Below are 18,758 nucleotides of genomic sequence, written 5' to 3'. Positions count from 1 at the left end.
AAAAAAAAAAAAAAAGAAAATACCTGGGGCTCCTATATGGCCTCAGCCTATGGAGCAGCAGCATTTTACCAGTGCACACTACTATGGCTGGGCCAACTTTTTAAATTAAAACAAAACAAAACAAAAAGACACCGCTATACATGCTTATTACAAAACATTTTTACAACAGAGAAATATAAAGGGTTTTTTTTAAGTACTATATTTTTAGCACCCCCAAAATAACTACTGTTAAAATGCTGGTATATAATTTTCTAGGGACCAGTGGCTGGCATAATGACTATGTCACTGGACTCCCATGTAGTTGACTGTGGTTTGAGTCCCAGATACGGTGGCTTAAACTCACACTGGGCGCATGTTTGTACGTGCCCAAGATCCCAAGAGGAGAATGGAACAGAAAGGATTGTGGTGTGGCCATCCCCCTGGTGGGGGTGATTTCTCGCTTTCTCTCTGTCCCTCTCTTTCTGGAGAGTGCACATGCTCTATAGCAAATAAATAAATAAATAAATAAATAAATAATTTTCTATTTTTTTTTTTAATTTTTAGTTTTGCTATAGGGCACATGCACTTACTGGAGATATACACATACAGATAGGGAGAGAAAAAGTGAGAAACCACCCCTGGGAGAATGGCCACACTGCAATCCCTTCTCCATTCTCCTCTGGGCACTTTGTGTACACACATGACATGCACCAGGTGTGCTTCTGAAGTTACTGGACACGAGACTCAAGCTGTGCATTTGGCCATGTGGGATCCAGCTGCCTTATCCAGCATGCCACTTGGTTGGCCCAGTTTTCCAGATTTTTAATTTTTGCATGCATACATATAGTGATCTGTGTAACAAACGAAATAAGATGTATTTTTACTTTAAAAAAATTTAAGAGAGATTTTGCTATAGGAGAGACAGAGAAAGAGAGACAGGGGGACAGAAAGGGAAAAATCACCCCCTGGGGGGATGGCCATGCTGCAATCCCTTCTCTTCTATTCTCTTCTGAGGATTTTGGGTACATGTGCACACGTGCCTAGTGTGTTTTAAGCCACTGGATCTGCAACTTGAACCATGGTCGACTATGTAGGAGTCCTGCGGTGTAGCTATTATGCCATCTGCTCATCCCAGAAGATGTATTTTTGAATGTTAAAAGCCTTTTTTCTAGGGAGCCAGCAGATGGCATAATAGTTATGTCATCGGACTCCCACATAGTCGCCTGCGGTTTGAGTCCCAGACCCGGTGGCTAAAAACTCATGCCAGGCACGTGTGCGTATATGCCTAAGATCCTGAGAGGAAAATGGAGGAGAAGTGATTGTTACATGGCCATCGCCCCCAGGGGGTAATTTCTTGCTGTCTCTCTGTCTTTCTGGAGAGCACGCACACCCTATAGCAAAAATCTCTCTCTAAAAAGCATATATATATCTCAAAGGAAATATTACTTCTTCAACTCTACATGCACTTTTGTCATTTGGTCCATCATAAGTCTGATAGGTAGAAACAGATTGTTAAAGCACAAGGTCATATATAAATATGGCAAAGTAGGACTAAACCTGAGCTCTGTCTCATTTATACTGTAGGCCTCAGAAAATTACTGGAGGTTTTAAGGGATATGGTCATATATCTCTGATGACAGGGTAGGGCAGGTATAAGAGGGCTATAGTGGAGGAGGGAAGAAATGAGGGAGACTGGATTAGGATTAGGTGGTGAGTGGGAGGCAGACAGATTCAAGACATGGTTTTGGCATGAAAATGGCCAGGACTTAAAAGCATTTAGGGTGACCAGTGTTCGTTCCTGGGCCAATGAATTAGCATTGTTCCCTGGTTCCACCTTCTTCCTCCAGGGTGCTACCTGAAGCCTCTGAGGAGCTGAGGCTGTTTCTAGTTCTAGAACATGCCATCTTTAGGAGGAGGGGATCCCCTAGAAATGGGACAAACCATTGTGATGGTGAGGGAACTGTTCTGACTTGATTGCAAGTGCTTCACTTTGGTGGGGTTTAAGTCTTTTCTGACCACTCCTATTTCTTCTCCACTTTAAAGTCTTTCAAACTATGGCAGGTTCCCATACCTCAACGAACAGGAGAGAGGCCTTCTTTGTACACTCTCTCCTACTCTTGCAGTCCTTGGAAGTCAGAACAGCCCCAGAGTAAAATCCTCTGGGTCTGGTCATGAGGCTCTCTTTCCTGGTAGCCTGTGGAGTGAGCAAGATCTCATTCTTTCTTTGGGTCTAGAGGTGAGCATGGTTGGCCTGCACCACTTCTAGCCCCTGGCTGGAGAGTTAAGGCTATGTGGGTGGTGACCCAGGGTGGGACTGGCTTGGCTGGACTCATTACAGATGGGGTTAGAGAGGAAGGGCAAGAGGACAATTTGATCCATCCCAGAAGGGCCAGTGAAGCTAAGACCAACTGCCATCATGGCCTATGAACTCCAGAGACCCCTGTGGTGGTGGGTTCCAGCATGGCAAAGTGGTTGCCTTTATCAATGAGAAGATGGCCAGGCAGATGAAAAGCCACAAGCTTTGTCCTGCGATAAGGTGGAAGAAAAGCGTAGGGCTGTCCTGGAGGACACAGATATGCCCAGTGAGGCCAAGGAGGCCTGCACTTGGGACACCCTGGCCCTGCTCATGTGCTTCACCCACAGGCATAAGGATCAGTGGCTGCATGACTTCGCCAAGATGCACAGGTCTGCCTGCATGCAGGTTTTGACCGCCAACGTGAAGGAGCTCAACCTGAAGGAGATGGAGCACAAGGCAGGGGCCTTTGCTATGGCAGGTGCAGGCCTTCCTGAAGGAGGTGCACCAAGAGCAGGACCTGCTAGAGTGAAAGCTTCTCTGGATCATATTACCCAGACTGGGTCATGTCCAGGGCCTGACCAGCTTTGACTTCTGCCCCACCCTCCTCCTCTGGCCTTGTCTTGTTTTTCTCTTCCCTCATGCCCTTGCTGCCCTTCTCCTTCCCCATATCCCATTCTTTCCCTCCTCCACCCTTCTTTTCCCCACTTCTACCTCCACCCTCAGGCCCTTTATCCTCTCTACCCCTTACCTTCCTTGTCCTTCAACCTTCCCACTTCCACCCTTCTCCCCCCTTCCCTCACCTTTTTTTCTTGAGAGAGAGATTTTTGCTATAGGGCACATGTGCTCATCAGAGAGACAAAAAGCAAGAAATCACTGTAGGGAGGGAGGGGATGGCCACGCTGCAATGCCGTCTCCTCCATTCTCCTCTGGGGATCTTGGGTATGCACGTACATGTGCCTGGTAAGAGTTTTAAGCTACCAGGTACTAGCTGTGGTAGACTACGTGGGAGTCCAGCAACATAACCATTATGCCATCTACTGGTCCTCTCCCCTCACCTTTTATTTCCCACACTCCCTTCCTTCCCCCGCCCATCTCCCCTCTTCCTCTTCTGCCTTTCTTCCCCCGACTCCTTCCATTCCCCACTCAGGGTGCCAGCCCAGACCCGGTGGCTTACACTCAGACCGGGTGCACATGTGTGCATGCCCAAGGTCCCAAGTGGAGAGTGGGGGAGAAGGGATTGTGGCATCACCATCTCCCCCAGGGGGTGATTTCTTGCTGTTTCTCTGTCTCTCTCTGTCTTTCTGGCGAGTGCATGCGCCCTATAGCGAAAACTTCTCAAAAAAATATTTGGTAAACTGTTAATGCTGGTGTTGAGGCTGGGAACTTAATCCAGTTATGGCATTAAGAAGTGTGGCCTTTGGGAGACAATTAGGATTACGTAAGGTCACCAGCGTGGGGCCCCTGTGATTGACTCCTGGTAGCTTTATAAGAGACAGATAGGCATGCACACTCCTGCATTTTCACTATGTGATGTCCTGCACCATTTCATGCCTCTGCAGAGAGTTCCTACCAACTAGAAGACCCTTACCACATGCAGCTTCTTGACCTTGAACTACTCAAACTGTGGGTTAAATAATCTCTATTTGTTATATTGGGTCACTGGAAAAATCGTGATGTAAGTTTGTTTTTCTATGCAAAAATGCATCATGACTTTTCCAACAACCTAATAAACTACCCAGACTCAGGTATTCAACTATTAATCAACAGAACAGACTAAAACAGGGTAGGTGGCAGGATGGGGTGAAAGGGGTAATGGAAAGAGAAGGTATATATTGGGAATTTGGGGAAGAGAGACATAGACACAGGGACAGAGACATGTTTTAATGACCCTCTGTGTTCCAGCACATCAGCACTCAATACCCCAGGCTGCTGCAGCTTCTGTTTGTGTGTGTGTCTCTCTCTTCACCCTAGTATCGGGTGATCCTGGGCAGCCACGTGTGTAACACCCCACTCTTACCCTACCTAGGCCCTAACTGGAGAAGGAATGAACATTTGACCCTTCCTTAGCCAATCAGATTCTTCCACTAGAGAATGTGAACAGAGAGGAAATTCCACAGTCAGGATGCTTATGGGACAATGAAGCAGTGTGATACTGGAGTTGAGGCCAGGCCCTATCTATGGAGGAGCAGACTAAGTCCTTAACAGAGGCAAGTATCTTGGAGGACACAAGCATGAAAATCTCAGGAGCATATAGGTACAGAGAAGTGTCGATCCTGTAACTCCAGAGAGATGGATAAAATAGTTCTTCACCACTTTTAAATTCCTGCAATCGTGGACAAGTGAAAATCCACTTTACACACATCCCCTTTTCTCTAGGCTAACTTGAATGGGTTTCTGGTCTGGGCAACAGATTATTTTAAGTCAGAAATTGGTACCAGGAGAATAATTTCAAACAACAGACCATCAAAATGTTGGAACTGGTTAGGGAGTTGCACTGGAGTGTGGCAAAAAATGGGGATTCCTGCAACCCAAGAGTCCCCAGGAATGAAGAACAGAGAACTCACGCCACTGCCAGAGAGTCTGCCAATAGTGATGGATAGTGTCCAGAAGGTTATCTGGTCTAGACCATGGGTCAAAGCATGGTACTGTCTTGAGAGATTCTTTCCCCTAACCCACCACCAAGATAAATGAGAGAAAGGAATCTTACCACAACACTCTCAATGAATTCAGAAACGTGAAATATATAGAACAGAAACACATCTCAATGGGAAATCAACTTCTAGAGAAAGAGGGAGAAGTAGAGAAAGATGAGAGTGGGTAGGAATAAGGGTGGGTTGGAGGATGGTCTGCTTCACCCTCCCAATGAAAATATGCTGTGTTGATGGGGGCTACACAATCGGCATAGCCCATAGGTAGAAAGGTAGGGAGGAATTATACCTGGACACAACTGGAGGAGCCCTTGACAGGGTCTGGGAACCCAGAAACTGAGAAGTTGTCATGGCCCTGGTATATCTCTGCAGGTACTGGATATGACTTTGGGCTGTCTTTTATTGGGAAGGGTGTAGTTATTGGGATTGGGGTCAGCTCGCTTGCCTGCATTATTCACATGTGTCTTTAGGCTTGTTTATGAAGGCGGGGGATCTTTCAAAAGTTCATGGAAAATACACATTATGGAAAAACTGCACAGGTTTTTTTTTTTTTTTGAAAAAAATTTCCATTTTCCATCAACTTTCTGTCCTATTCTTCCAGAACAGAGTTTGCAAGCTTCAGTACTCTTGACATTTCAAGTTGAGTAATTGTTTTTTGTAGGATGTTTAGCAGAATCCCTGGCCTCTACCTACTAGGATGCCTGCAGCACCCACTCCCTATATCTCTAGTTATGACAACCAAAAATGTCTCACAATATTGTCACATGTCCACTAGAGAGCAAAACGGTCCCCATTTGGAAACCATGAAGGCAATGAGCAGTCAGAACAGGGGAAGAATCAGAAGAGGTAATGGTCATGTAGGATGAGGGGCCCCGTAAGATAGGAGCTGAAGACTGTCATTGGGTTTGACATTTACAGTGGATCCTGGAGCAGATCCAGGGAGTGATGAAGGCACAAGCCAAACTGCATGACTGGGGAGTGAGTGGGATACAAGGAATTAGAGCCAGTGAGAAGAGGTTCTTCAAGGACTCTTGGCTATGAAGGGATATACAGTTGAGAAAGAGTTATTTTGATATGGAAGAAACTTGAGCAGTGGGGAAAGAGAAAGATAGATACAAAAACGAAAAAGAAAAACCTTAAAAATGCAAGAAATATGTGAAAGAATGAGATCCTGCTTGTTGTACTAGAGGCATAGTCACTGTATTGTTAAATAAAAAAAACAAATTCACACGATAAGGTCAATTAAATAAAATCAAATAAAATACATACCCCCCAAAGTACATACAGTAAGTCTGTTCCATGCATGTTATACATTTTATAGATTTATGTTTACCATATGTTATGGACTTATGTTTGAATAAGCATAGCAAAAGGTCTAGAAAGACATTCAGCAAACAAGGCAAATTACTTAGGGAGGGTGGGCTCAGGGCTAGGATGGGAGGTAGTGAGGTATGGTGATATAGAGTAGGGTGGAGTATGGGACAGATGGATGGAGGACCTTGATTTCTTCTTAAACTTCTGTGTTGCGAAAGTAAAATATTTCAATGTTCACCCAAACACAAAAATTAAAGGAAGTGAATTTACTGGTTTGGGTGGGTTTGGCAAAACCATCTCTTCCTTTGGGACTGGAGAGGAGGAAAAAAGACTGATCTATCAATATGTGGCAAAGGGGTAGGAAACCAAGGAAACTCTGATTTGTCTGTTCATGTTGTCTGAAGCACCTGAGAGTGAGTGAAGACACAAGGCAGGGCAGGGCAGGGGAGGGACTGCTTTGAAACTTCTGGAGAATACCTGGGCAAGGCCAGGCAGGAATGGAGAAAGAAGTGGATCATCAAGCGACATGATAGGACCTACCTGAAAGAAAATTGAAAGAGAGGACAGAGGGAGACTGGCAGATAAAGGAAAGGTGGAGGTAGATGCAGGAGAGATACCAGACAGAAATCACCCAAATGTTACAACTTACCACCCACTCATACCAACAGAAACAGCATATACAAAGAGGGGAAAAAGGAAGGGTAAGCAGAGATCTGTGTCTGACTTCTTTCCCCTTCTAGATTAGTAGCATATCATTTCATTTGCTGTTTCAGTTTGAACAAGCTGAGCACTAGTTTTACCTTTCTTTCAGATACCAGCTGGAAGTGCAGTTTCTAGCAGCCCAGTCACCTACAGATACCTACAAGTTTAAAGCAAAGTTCAACTTACTTCAGGTCCTTGATTTTACAGTATGGATTACGCAGTGCTTGGCAGAGGAAGTGCAGCCGTGACATTGGTAAATTGCGCAGCTGGAAGGACCTAAAAGCGACAAGAAAATAAAAACACTTTAAGACAAAACTTTGAATAAAAGGCTTATTTTTGGCTTCTATTACTGTGTCATTACTAACTTACTCCTTCCAAAAACTTTAGCGGGTATTACTCCATTTTGCAGAAATGGAAGTTCAGGCATAGAATGTTAAGTAATTTGCTCAAGGTCATGTAGGCAGGTACAGAGCTGAGGTCATTACTCAGGTCTGACTCTAAAGCCATGTTACTATGTGCCAAGTCCCAGGGTAAGTACTTTACATACACAAAATATCTAGTCCTTAACCCAGTGAGAGGTATTTGAATCACTGTTTCGCAGGTGCTCTGAGAAGTCAAGTGACTTGCCCAAGCTACCTTTATGATATAACTGATTGCTGGTTGTCAACACTAATAGAAGAATTGATGACAATAATTGAAAACCAGGAAAATTCAAGAGTAAACTCTCCCTTAGCCAACATGCCTGAGAAAGGAGTATTTTGGATTAAATTTCTGTTAAGAGTTTAAGTTCTACAAAGGCAGTGAGGGTTAGGGGTGAGTACTTCATCTAAAGCTAAACTATGGAAACCCAGCATGAATCAGAAGTCTTTTTGTTTCATCAGTCTTTTAAATCTCTCAAATGTATCAACCTATTATTTTACTTTATAAATATAGCTGGATTGAAGCTGTCATTAATTCATCAAGACCTGGTGGCCAAGGTCCTTTGAAAAGAGTTCACTAACCTCTTCTACCCCTTACCCCCTCTAGTTCCAAACACAAACTCTTGCTGCCCCCCTCCCCCACTTCCCTCAAGCACACAAACTCCATGGGGGTTTCCACTTCCATGCTGCTGCTCAATGGGGAAGTGCAAATTTAAGAGGAAAGACTTGGGATAACTCAAGTAGAGCCTTCTGCTCACTCTCCTCTCCTCAAGTTCCCCTATTCCTCAGGTCTCCTCACAATTAAGGGAGAGTTATTAATACTGAAAATGGATTTTTGGCATTTTATAAATAACATAGACATTAAGTCTTCTTTTCTGCAGTCAATAAATAAATCAATAGAACTTTATGTTATAGTGTATAGAGTCCATATTATAAAAGTGGCTTACCTAAGCATCTTGAAATTTCAGCTTTAAAAAAATAAAAAACCTTTTTTTTTATTTCCATGAGAGAGGCAAAGACAGAAAGACAGGTATCCCCAGGAGGGTCCTTACACCTTGATCCACCTCCAGTCAGAGGTGGCAGAGATCAGGGGCACATCCGTGCACCTTCCATGCTCAGGGAGGTCCCAACAGGATGCAAATCTAGGACCTTTCCCATCAGGGTCCAGTTGCACTACTACTCCACCACCACCTGGCCCCTGAACTTCAGCGTTTGATTCTCTGTGAAGTTGCAGGTTTTGATGGAGAGTTCAGGCTTTACAGCAAGATACATAGGCGCATAGCTCTGGCCCTTACTAATCCGGAGATCTTTGATGTCACAGTGAAAAAAAAAAAAAAAAACATGTACTGGAGGGTGACAACCAATCTAATGTTAAGTTTACAACCTTTACCAGAATGGTCCCATACATATCAGTAGCAAAGTCCTCAATGATAATCTTGATGACTTTACACTTTATAAGGCACAGCTACAGCATGACAATGAAGACTGATTGATATACACAGAGTTAAGGTTGCTAGTGCAGTGTCTGGTCCATAGTTACTGCTCAAAACTGTTAGCTTTCCCTCAGTGTCTACATAGGCCAGTGTTCAATACATGGAAGATATTCAATAAATCCTTATTGTATTATTAACATAAAATATGGAAGACTGAGATGATTCACTTTATTAGCAATGATAGAAATGATCATGTGCCTGAATACATGAAATAAACAAGTAGGAATATCATTTGTGAAGGCCAAAAACTGGAGGAAAGACATGAATATACTCACTGATTAAGCATCAAGGCTGGTGGCATGAATGCTGAGGCTCGCTGTTCCTCCTCAAATCCAAGTAGGTGCTGACACTTCAGAGATACTGACAGGTGATTGTGACTGCTTTTAACACAGAATGACATGGCTAGAATGTCCATTTTTGTATAGGTAGGTTGAAGCAATATAATCGACTGTAAATCATCAATTATCCTTTTTGCATATTCTTCTTCCTGAATCTCATACAAACAGTGAAACAAGTCCACTGGCTCAATCTGTAACCTCGAAGACTTATCTTTTATCTCTTTCTCAGTCCATTTCAGTAACTCCTCTCGAAGTCCTGGAGAGACTTTTCTTCCAAAAGTTGTTTCCACAGTCTTCCCTTTTCCTTTATGTAAGAGGCCAAATAAGAATTGTATCATTAGTGAGGAAAAACCTTTTCCATACTGTTGGAATATTTCTTGCCATGTTTTCCCCAAATGATCAAAAAACATCCAGCTGTTGTCATTCTTCAGGGCATAGAACACAGCTGTCAAGAACTCCTGGAAACTGTAGTGAAGGAAAGTGTAGACGTTGACACCTCCTTCAGCTTTTTTCAAAAAGTGATTGAGGAAAGTGCAGTTGGTATCATACACTCCTATCCCATGTCTCCTGAGGTCACTGACTGCAAAAAGAACTTGATGGTTCTGAAGTCCCTCTGCAGCCAAAGAGCAAAGGCCCCACAGACAACTCTGTCCCTTCCACACTGAGATACCTGTAAGGGTTTTGAGGCACTTGGAGAAGTAAAACAGATACACATCAGTCATGGTCTGAAGTGACCTCAAAAGAGTCTTGTCACAATCTCCCTGTGACTGCTGGACACTGCATATCATCCAGGAGATGATGGGAAGAGAAGACATAATGTCAAGGCCTTCATTTTCTCGCAGGCCATAAAAGAGTTTCATTGCTGCATTGGCAGCTGAAAACTGACTCAAGAAATAGGCTCTCTTTTCAGCATCTGTAAACCATAAGATCTCTGCCTTGATAGGTTGTTTTAACAGAGAGTGGAGCTTCTTCATGGCTGTAGGCCGGGCAGTTATCAGCAGGGAGGATTCAGGGAACAGTTTTTTCCTCACAAAACTGCACAAGAGGGTCTCTACTGGCTTCCTTTCCTGAGGGTTAGCAATAAGATCCTCTTCTTGATCACCCACAGGGTACTGAAGCTCAGGAAATCCATCAAGAATGAACAGAAGCTTCTCTGGGTATACAAGAATAATATCCAGGATTGGTCCATTTATATCTTGAAAAGTGTTAGTGATCAGGTCAGCAGCACTAAGGAGAGCCACATGACTTATTTCTCTGCAGTTGATGTAGATGAGATAGTCAAATCTGCCTGGAGTAACCCTTCCTGCTGCCCAGTCAAACATGAACTTGTGCACCACAGCTGTTTTCCCAATTCCAGCACATCCCTGAAGCACCACGGTTTGGGATGAGCTAGAGCCCTCTTCATCAGGATCAAATACATGTTCCATCTCAATAAAATGATCTTGCTGAGGAATTCCACACGGTGTCTTTTCTGATATACCATGTTCTTTTACAATAAGCAGTCGTGACTCTATATGCTTGCCATGGTGATAACATTTATCAACTCCTATTTTTAGGTATTTTTCTTTCAAATATTTTCTGAATACTTCTCGGTAATCTAATGAGGTGACACCAAGAGTTAGTAACCACAGAATCGTAGACAACAAACAAACAACTCTAATATCACCATCACTATCGTCTCTACTTGGATGTCTCAAAGGCTCCTCAAACTTTACATGTCTAAACTCAAGTTCCTGATTTCTACACCACCACCCACCCTACCATCCTCCAAACAACCTTCCCTGGGCATCTTAATTAAATGGTGCCATCTTGTTGCTCAGAAAAACATTAGGAGACATTCTGTATTTTTTTTTCCCTGTAATCCTCTACATTCAATCACTTAGTAAGATCTATCATTTATATGTCCAAAACAAGCCTCAAATCCATTTATTTACCACTATGTCCTCAAATATCATTCAAGATCAAGGCACTATCAAGTTTTTTTCCTGGAATGCTGAAAAGGTCATGACTTATTTTTCTATGCAAAAATGTGTCGTGACTTTCTAAACAACCCAATATTTATCTACTCTAGCCCATATACTGGAACCTCTTCACAAAGCAGCCAAAGTGATCTACGAATATCAGTTAGATAATATCATTGCCTTGCTCAAAACAGTTCGAGATTTTCATCAAACTTGATATAAAATCCAAAATCCTTACCTCATTCTGCAAGGTGTTCCATGATCTGGGCCCCACCTTTCTTCCTCCCCTGCCTCATTTATATAATTCTCCTTCTCACTCCCTATGCTAAAGCCACACTGGTTTAGTTTACCGAAAACATCATGATCTTTTTAATTACAGGACCTTAGCACTAGCTATTTTCTCTCCTGTTCCACCATGAAGAGTTCCTTCCCATCTCTATCTCAACTTATATATTACTTCCTAATGAGGACAAAAGTCCGAATGTTTTGGGAACCAGCAGTTAGCGTAATGGCTATGTCGCTGGATTCCCACGTAGTCGACCGCGGTTCGTGGGACCCGGTGGCTTAAAACTCACGCCGGGCGCGTGTGCGTGCGTGCCCAAGATCCCGAGAGGAGAATGGAGGAGAAGGGATTGCGGCGTGACCATCCCCCCTGGGGGGTGATTTCTCGCTTTCTGTCTCTATATCTCTCTCTGTCTGTCTGGCGAGCGCACGTGCCCTACAGTGAAAATCTCTCAAAAAAAAAAAAAAAGTCCGGCTGTTTTTTTCCTATTTCCAAAATCCTTTACAGAGGGCTTGAGGGTGGGGGAATTGACTGATAAACATTAACAGATCATTTTTGCCAATTATCCTGTCCTTGGCATAGTATCTTTTTTTTTTTTGGAGAAGCTTTTGCTATAGGGCGTGTGAGCTCACCAAAAAGACAGAGAGAGACAGAAAGCGAGAAATCACCACCACCACCACCCCCAGAGGGGATGGCCAAGCTGTAATCCCTTCTCCTCCATTCTCCTCTTGGGATCTTGGGCACGCATGCACACGTGCCTGGCATGAATTTAAGCCACCAGGTGTGGGACTTCAACCATGGTTGACTACATGGGAGTCTAGTAACGAAGTTAGGCTAACTGCTGGTCCCTTGGCATAGTATCTTTTTGGTGTATACTAAGCCTCCTTATCTCTTTTAAAGTATATTCTTTTGCTGATCTCTTCCCAGACATAGACCTTCCTTTCTAATTACCAACCTAAAAATTGTAAAACCCACCTATAACTTATAAGCCTCCGATTCCAGATATCCTACCTTTTCACACCAGACTGATGGAAAAACCCTTTTCACCTAATTCCAAACTTCCTCTCATTCTCAAAACCAAATAAAAGGAACTCCCTTATCTGAGAACCCGAGAAAGACACACTTGCTTCTCTCTGGGTTGACTACTCACACTCATGCTTAGAAATAAACCGCACTAATTATTATTCTACAGAGTTGGTTATTTCTGTTGACACTAGAATAACATTTGCTTGTCCACCCAATTTAAAGCAGATCCTCTCTACTATTCCCCTTCTAGCACCCTATTTTTTCTTTAGACCACTTACCACAATTTATAACTGTCTTTTGTTTATTTTTTCATTGTTTATCTTTCCCACTAAATAATCTACATGAAGACAGGGACCTTATCTGTCTTTTCCATCACAGAATATGAGCACTCAACACATAGCACCCGACACATGGTGCCTAACACATAGTAGATAATAAATATTTATTAAATACCAGTATAAATGCTTTGGAAGTTAAAAAGTCATATATTATTGCCCATTCTTGCCAGATACTAAACTAGGCCCTTTACACATATTTCTGACTTAATTCTTAAGAGTAGTTCATCCATGAAGTAAGTATTATGACACTTGAGAGTTGAAGAAATTGAAACTTAGAACCAGGGCCAGCTTCATGAGTGTGGAATCTATGTAGTTACACAGGTCTCCAAGCTCAGAAAGACCCATGCTTAGTTTAGTGCTCTGCTGTTGCTGTGTTGAAATTCTTAATATTTGAATGAGTGGTCCTGGGTTTTCATTTTACACTACACTCTGAAAATCATGTAGCCAGTCCTGCTTATAATATTAGGTAACTTGTCCAGTGCTAGTAAGTGGCAGAGACTAAATTGAGATTCAGGTTTGTCTGATGTGCTTAAATACTATATTCGGTAACTTTTCATCTTCTATAGCTAGAAAAAATAACCCAAAGGAGTCAGTCATCAAATACAAACTTCTATTAAGTAAACATCTAAGCCAGCATTGCCCAAACTGGTGTTCCTTAGGACATTATTCTGCAAGATTTTAATAGAGCTGAGAAAAAGGTGTTTGTTCTATGGTCAAATCAGAGAGGAATGCACTCTCAGTCCTCTTAGAATCATATTAGCATATGAAAGGCACTTATATTAACATAAGAAAGGGGTTTAACTCCCCTACCAAAAAGAAAAAAAATTGTTTAACTTTGCTTAATCCAACATTTTCTGGCCTTAGAGGGTGACAGAACCCTTTTCTAAGAGCAAAATCATTAACTCTTAGAAGACAGTGTTCCGTAGAACTAGATTTGGGGAATGCTTATTTAGATAGAGCTGGCAAACATTTCTGTAAAATTTCATAAGTTTTTCAGTTTTTGTTGCAGTTACTCAACTCTGCCAACTTTGGCATGAAAGCAGCCAGAGACAATACATAAAGGAATAGCTGTGCTCTGGTAAAACTTTATTTACAAAAACAGGCAACTGGCTGGATTTGGCTCACTAGCTACAGTTTGTTGACCCTGATCTAGATAATGTGAGAAGAGGACTGGTCTTTTCTCATAATTTAAATCACTTTACCTGGCTGCTGACCACCACCATCAGTAGCACTCCCAGTATGAGGGGACTTCAAAAAGATGGAGGAAAAAATAGAATAAGTACAAGTTTATTTTGGTGCAAAAACATTTTGAAATCCATGCACAGTTTTTTCATAATATGAATTATCCATGAACATTTTGAAGACCCCTTGTATTCAAATACCTATTCAAATATATCTCATATGATACAGAAGTCCTATTTGTTATGGCCATCTGGGGCTTCATATGTACTAACAAAGGAAAAAACATCAATGTTTTTTTAAAACAAGGAGGAGTTTGAGATATGAGTGGGAATGCGCTTCTGGGTGCATGGGAAACAGTATTCTAAGAACAGAAAAAGAAGGCAAACCAGAAAAACTTCTACCTGTAAGCTCCCTCCAAGAAAATGAAGCCAGAGAACTTGAAGTAGCTGTGGGAAGCAAAGAGCTGGGGTTAGGAGCAGTACAAATATAACTTCATACCAAAACATGAAATACACAGAAATTCAGCCACAGTTCTACAGCCATTCATGTTGTTCTCCAACAAAAACACAAAACAGAATGTTAGTTGTATTATATCTTTTCTATTTTTTCTTTTTTGCAGAGGTTTTTGCTATAGGGCATGTGCGCTTACCAGAAAGACAGAGAGAGACAGAGAGACAGAAAGCGAGAAATCACCCCCTCCCCGAGGGGATGGTCAATCCACGATCCCTTCTCCTCCATTCTCCTCTCTGGATCTTGGGCACGCACTCACACACACCCAGCGTGAGTTTAAGCCACCAGGTTCGATATTCGAACTGGGGTCGACTACATGGCAGTCCAGAGACATAGCCATTACACCAACTGCTGGTCCCCACATCTTTTCTAACTTACCCATAAAAGTATTTTATAGCTAATGTCTAACAGAGTAAAACATAAGAACTTCTTCTACATATATTTAGGGGGTGAACATTTAAGTTTATATAGTCAATAAGGAAATTTTTGAACATAAACTTAAAGGGGCATACATTATTTTAAGAAACTGCTTTCTGGTATTTTTCTTTCCATCTAACACTAGCCTATTGCTACTATTGAGGCTTCTGTTAATGCTAACTTGTTAATATGAAGGGCCTTCAAAAAGTTCACAGACAATGCACATTATGAAACAAATATGCATGGGGACCAGCAGTTAGCATAATGGCTATGTCGCTGAACTCCCACATAGTCGACAGCAGTTCGAGTCCCAGACCCGGCGGCTTAAACTCACGCCAGGCGTGTGTGCGTGCATGCCCAAGATCCCGAGAGGAGAATGGAGGAGAAGGGATTGTGGCGTGGCCATCCCCCCTGGGGGTGTGATTTCTCGCTTTCTATCTTTCTGTCTCTCTCTGTCTTTCTGGCGAGTGCACATGCCCTATAGCAAAAACCTCTTCCCCCCCCCAAAAAAAAATGCATGGATTTCAAAATTTTTGCACCAAAATAAACTCACATGTTAATTCAATTTTTTTAGTAAACTCTTTGTAGAAAAGAATAAGGTATTGTTGAATACTAGTTCAACAGACAGAAATAATAACTTACATCCAAATGCATATACATATGCACACACTGAATCTAAACACTTGCACATGTAAGTATATAAATAAAAACACACAACACACAAACTCCACATTCCTAGTTTTTTATAATTTTCACACCTTTACAACCTCTATAAGCAAGAGTGAGACTAATAATAGGGCGAAATGTGCGACTAAATGGCTGGTGACGGATGGGAGGAAGCAGGGTTTGGAAAGGCAGACATTAGAATGTCACTGAAATGGGCAAGCAAGTGAGCTGTCTGTTGAGGATAACTATTTTCTTTCTATTCCTCACAACTAAATATTTCTTGGAATTTAGGAATCAGCTACAAGGGGAAGGATTCCAGCAATCTTCACCCTTTGCTCTTTTCTACTGTCTCCTATGAAAAGCTGTGGCTAGAGCAAAGGGAAAAGACTTAGAGACTGTTAAGATTATACATAGTTCGGGGTTTAAAGAAAACAACAGAAACTACAGTTGTCTCTTCTCATTTTTCTGTCTTATCCTCACTTTGGGCAACACAAAAAAATGTGGAGACAGTTTCAAAAGATTATATATGGGTAAATTTAGTATCCATGTAATATCTTCATATATACACACACATATACACACCCAACACAATTTTAAAGATTCATAAAAATACCAAAGGTTATGAGGAGAAGAAGAGGGAGAAAGAGAATGAACAGGCTAACCTAGAATATACCATCTTTTACTTCAGTTACTCACCTTTTTCTTCAGACAATAAACTCCAGGTACAAGCAGGTTCCATATCTTTTCTTTTTTTCTGACTGTTCATCCTGACAAGTCAAGAAGGCTATAATCCAAAAGAGAAATGATGACTGCAAGGCCTAGTGGCTGCTCAGAATAAAAAAGTAATTCTCTCAGTTTGCATGGATTCAAAATATTACAGAAGTGGGAAAGAGAGAAAGCCCAATAACCAATAAGATAGCAGAGGTGCGAATGGAGGGATCACATAAAAACAGAACAAAACTAACACTCTTCAACTTGAAGAGAAAAAAAGTTAAAGGAGTATAGAATGTCTATAACATTTTAAAGGGTATAAATATGGGGTATGTCAAACTGGGCTCTGAATTCCATTATTAAAGAAGCACAGAATTTAGGGAGTTCTATCTCTGGAGTCAAGATAAGTAAGAATGACTATGTTTTTCTACAACGTATTTTTGGTGCTATCAGTAAAGGGAGAATTCTAAGACTATAGATTGGAATAATGTGGTATAAGAGAAATAATCTAGAGAGTCAAGAGACCTAAAACCGTATTCATTTTTATGTATGGATCTTGATTAATTCATCTTCTTTTTGGGTTTCTTTTATTATTACATTTTCAAAATGGCTGAGAGAATGTTAAACTAGATCACTTTCCAAGTTTAACACTATAAGATCAATGCATGCAGTCTTAACCATAGATTAGAATCACCTTCATACCACCCTTCAGAATTTTTTTTCCTTCTTCAAGATATTACTTATTGGCTTCTTTTTAAAAAGAATTATTTTGTATAACTTTATTTATTTATTTTAATCTGACCAGAGAGTGAGAGAGCAAAACAGCAAGGGAAGGGAGAGTAAAGAAAGCAAGCTGCCAGGACCAGGACTCAAACCACAGTCGGCCATGTGGGAGTCTAGTGCCCTTAACCACCACACCACCTGCTGGTCCCCTTATCACTTTCTAACATATTTGTTAATTTACTTATATGCTATGCTTATTGTTCTTTTTCATAACTGCTCACCTAAATCGAATTATTGGCCCTGATCCTCAGCCTTTGTCATGAAAATTTTGCAATCAATTCCACACAAAAAAAGTGGAGCTCATTTTTTTACCTCTTGTCTTTGAGCTCAGCTGTGAGACTTGCTTTGGACGTGTCCTCTCTTGTGATTCTGTCACTGTTACAAGAAGAGCCACAAGAGAAATAAGTCCCAGCTAGTTCACTGGCCCAAGGAGAGTGAGAATACATGAAGCAAAGCCATCCCAGTTTACTCACAGTCCTGCAGGAAGAAACTAGAGCCACCAGTGGGAACAAGTTGCCCAACAAAGCTGTCCAGGTCAGCTGAGTACCAGCTTACCTCCAGATCTGTGAGAATAAGTGCTTAATTTTTTCAGTGCCATGGAAATGTTGTTTTTACTGTTGTTTCATTGTGGCAATGGCTACCTGATACAACTTGCTAGCACATAAATGCCAAAATATTTGGTACAGAATAGATATTCATTAAATATTTACTGAATCAATTGGATAATGAATACAAGCTTTTAAAAAATCTGATGACTGGGACCAAAGGATGGCTTACATCACTGGGTCCCATATAGTAGACCATGGTAGAGTCCTGGACCCGGCAGCCTAACCACAGCCAGACACATGTCTGTGTATGCCCAAAATCCAGAGAGGAGATTGGAGGAAGGGATTGTGGCATAGCCATTCCCTTGGGGGTTGATTTCTTGCTTTCTGTTTTTCTCTATCTCTTTGGCGAATGCACACGCACTATAGCAAAAATATCTCTCTCAAAAAAAAAAAAAATCAAATGCCTAGTCTGCATTCCTGATAAATTAAATCTGAATTTTTGCTGATGAAGACTGGCATCATTTAAAAAACAAATTCTCCAAGTGATTCTAATATGCAGCCAGAGAAGAGAGCCACTATTCTAAGATTTGGTTATTTTTGATAGAAGTGTATTGGTTTGCTGATGTAATGTACTGGTGAAGCTCATCAACTTTAGAATCAAACAAATGTGTCTAAGCCCTAAGTCTACCACTTACCGACTGTGTGACAATAATGGTATTTTGAGTGGGACAATTTGTCCTTTAGCCTCCTTAGTCCCCATCTTCTAAACACTAGTGGGACTTCCCACACACACACCAATGAACTGTGACAACCAAAAGCACCTCTGGGTATTTTCAAATGTCTTTGAGTTCAGCTGTGAGACTTGCTTTGGACATGTCCTCTCTTGTGATTCTGTCACTGTTACAAGAAGAGCCACGAGAGAAATAAGGGTATTGAGGCTCAAATTGAGGATCTATGGTATAGGCAATCTTACTTATGAACACACATACAAAAATGCTACAAAAAATTAGTCATTCAAATCCTACAGTAGATTTTAAAAGATTCATCACACCCCAGTAGGTTATTTCAATCTTTCGGGGAAGATTTAAAATTTAGAGATCTATCAATGTGGAACAGGGCACTACTTACTTGGAAAGTTGGCAAT

The 18,758-nt window shown here is 41.5% G+C and overlaps 1 protein-coding gene across 5 annotated transcripts in view; it reads right to left on the bottom strand.

The window, feature by feature from the left end:
- The window catches only part of LOC102483018 (NACHT, LRR and PYD domains-containing protein 3), a 57,500-nt gene that overhangs the window by 24,838 nt on the left and 13,904 nt on the right, over nt 1–18,758 (bottom strand). For all 5 annotated transcript variants that reach the window (XM_014585701.2, XM_006142824.3, XM_014585699.2 and 2 more), the window contains 4 exons: nt 16,269–16,356; nt 14,381–14,425; nt 9,127–10,786; nt 7,126–7,215 (listed from right to left, as the gene is read on the bottom strand). In XM_014585701.2, the coding sequence (XP_014441187.1) occupies nt 7,126–7,215; nt 9,127–10,786; nt 14,381–14,425; nt 16,269–16,338 (1,865 nt within the window). In that variant the 5' untranslated portion in view covers nt 16,339–16,356. The remainder of the gene's footprint in view (nt 1–7,125; nt 7,216–9,126; nt 10,787–14,380; nt 14,426–16,268; nt 16,357–18,758) is intronic.

The sequence above is a fragment of the Tupaia chinensis genome, unplaced genomic scaffold (assembly GCF_000334495.1).
Source record: "Tupaia chinensis unplaced genomic scaffold, TupChi_1.0 Scaffold000082_1, whole genome shotgun sequence".
NCBI classification, from domain to species: Eukaryota; Metazoa; Chordata; class Mammalia; order Scandentia; family Tupaiidae; genus Tupaia; species Tupaia belangeri.
The sequence above is the reverse complement of the archived record's forward strand: the minus strand, read 5'-3'. Positions and strand labels throughout refer to the sequence as shown.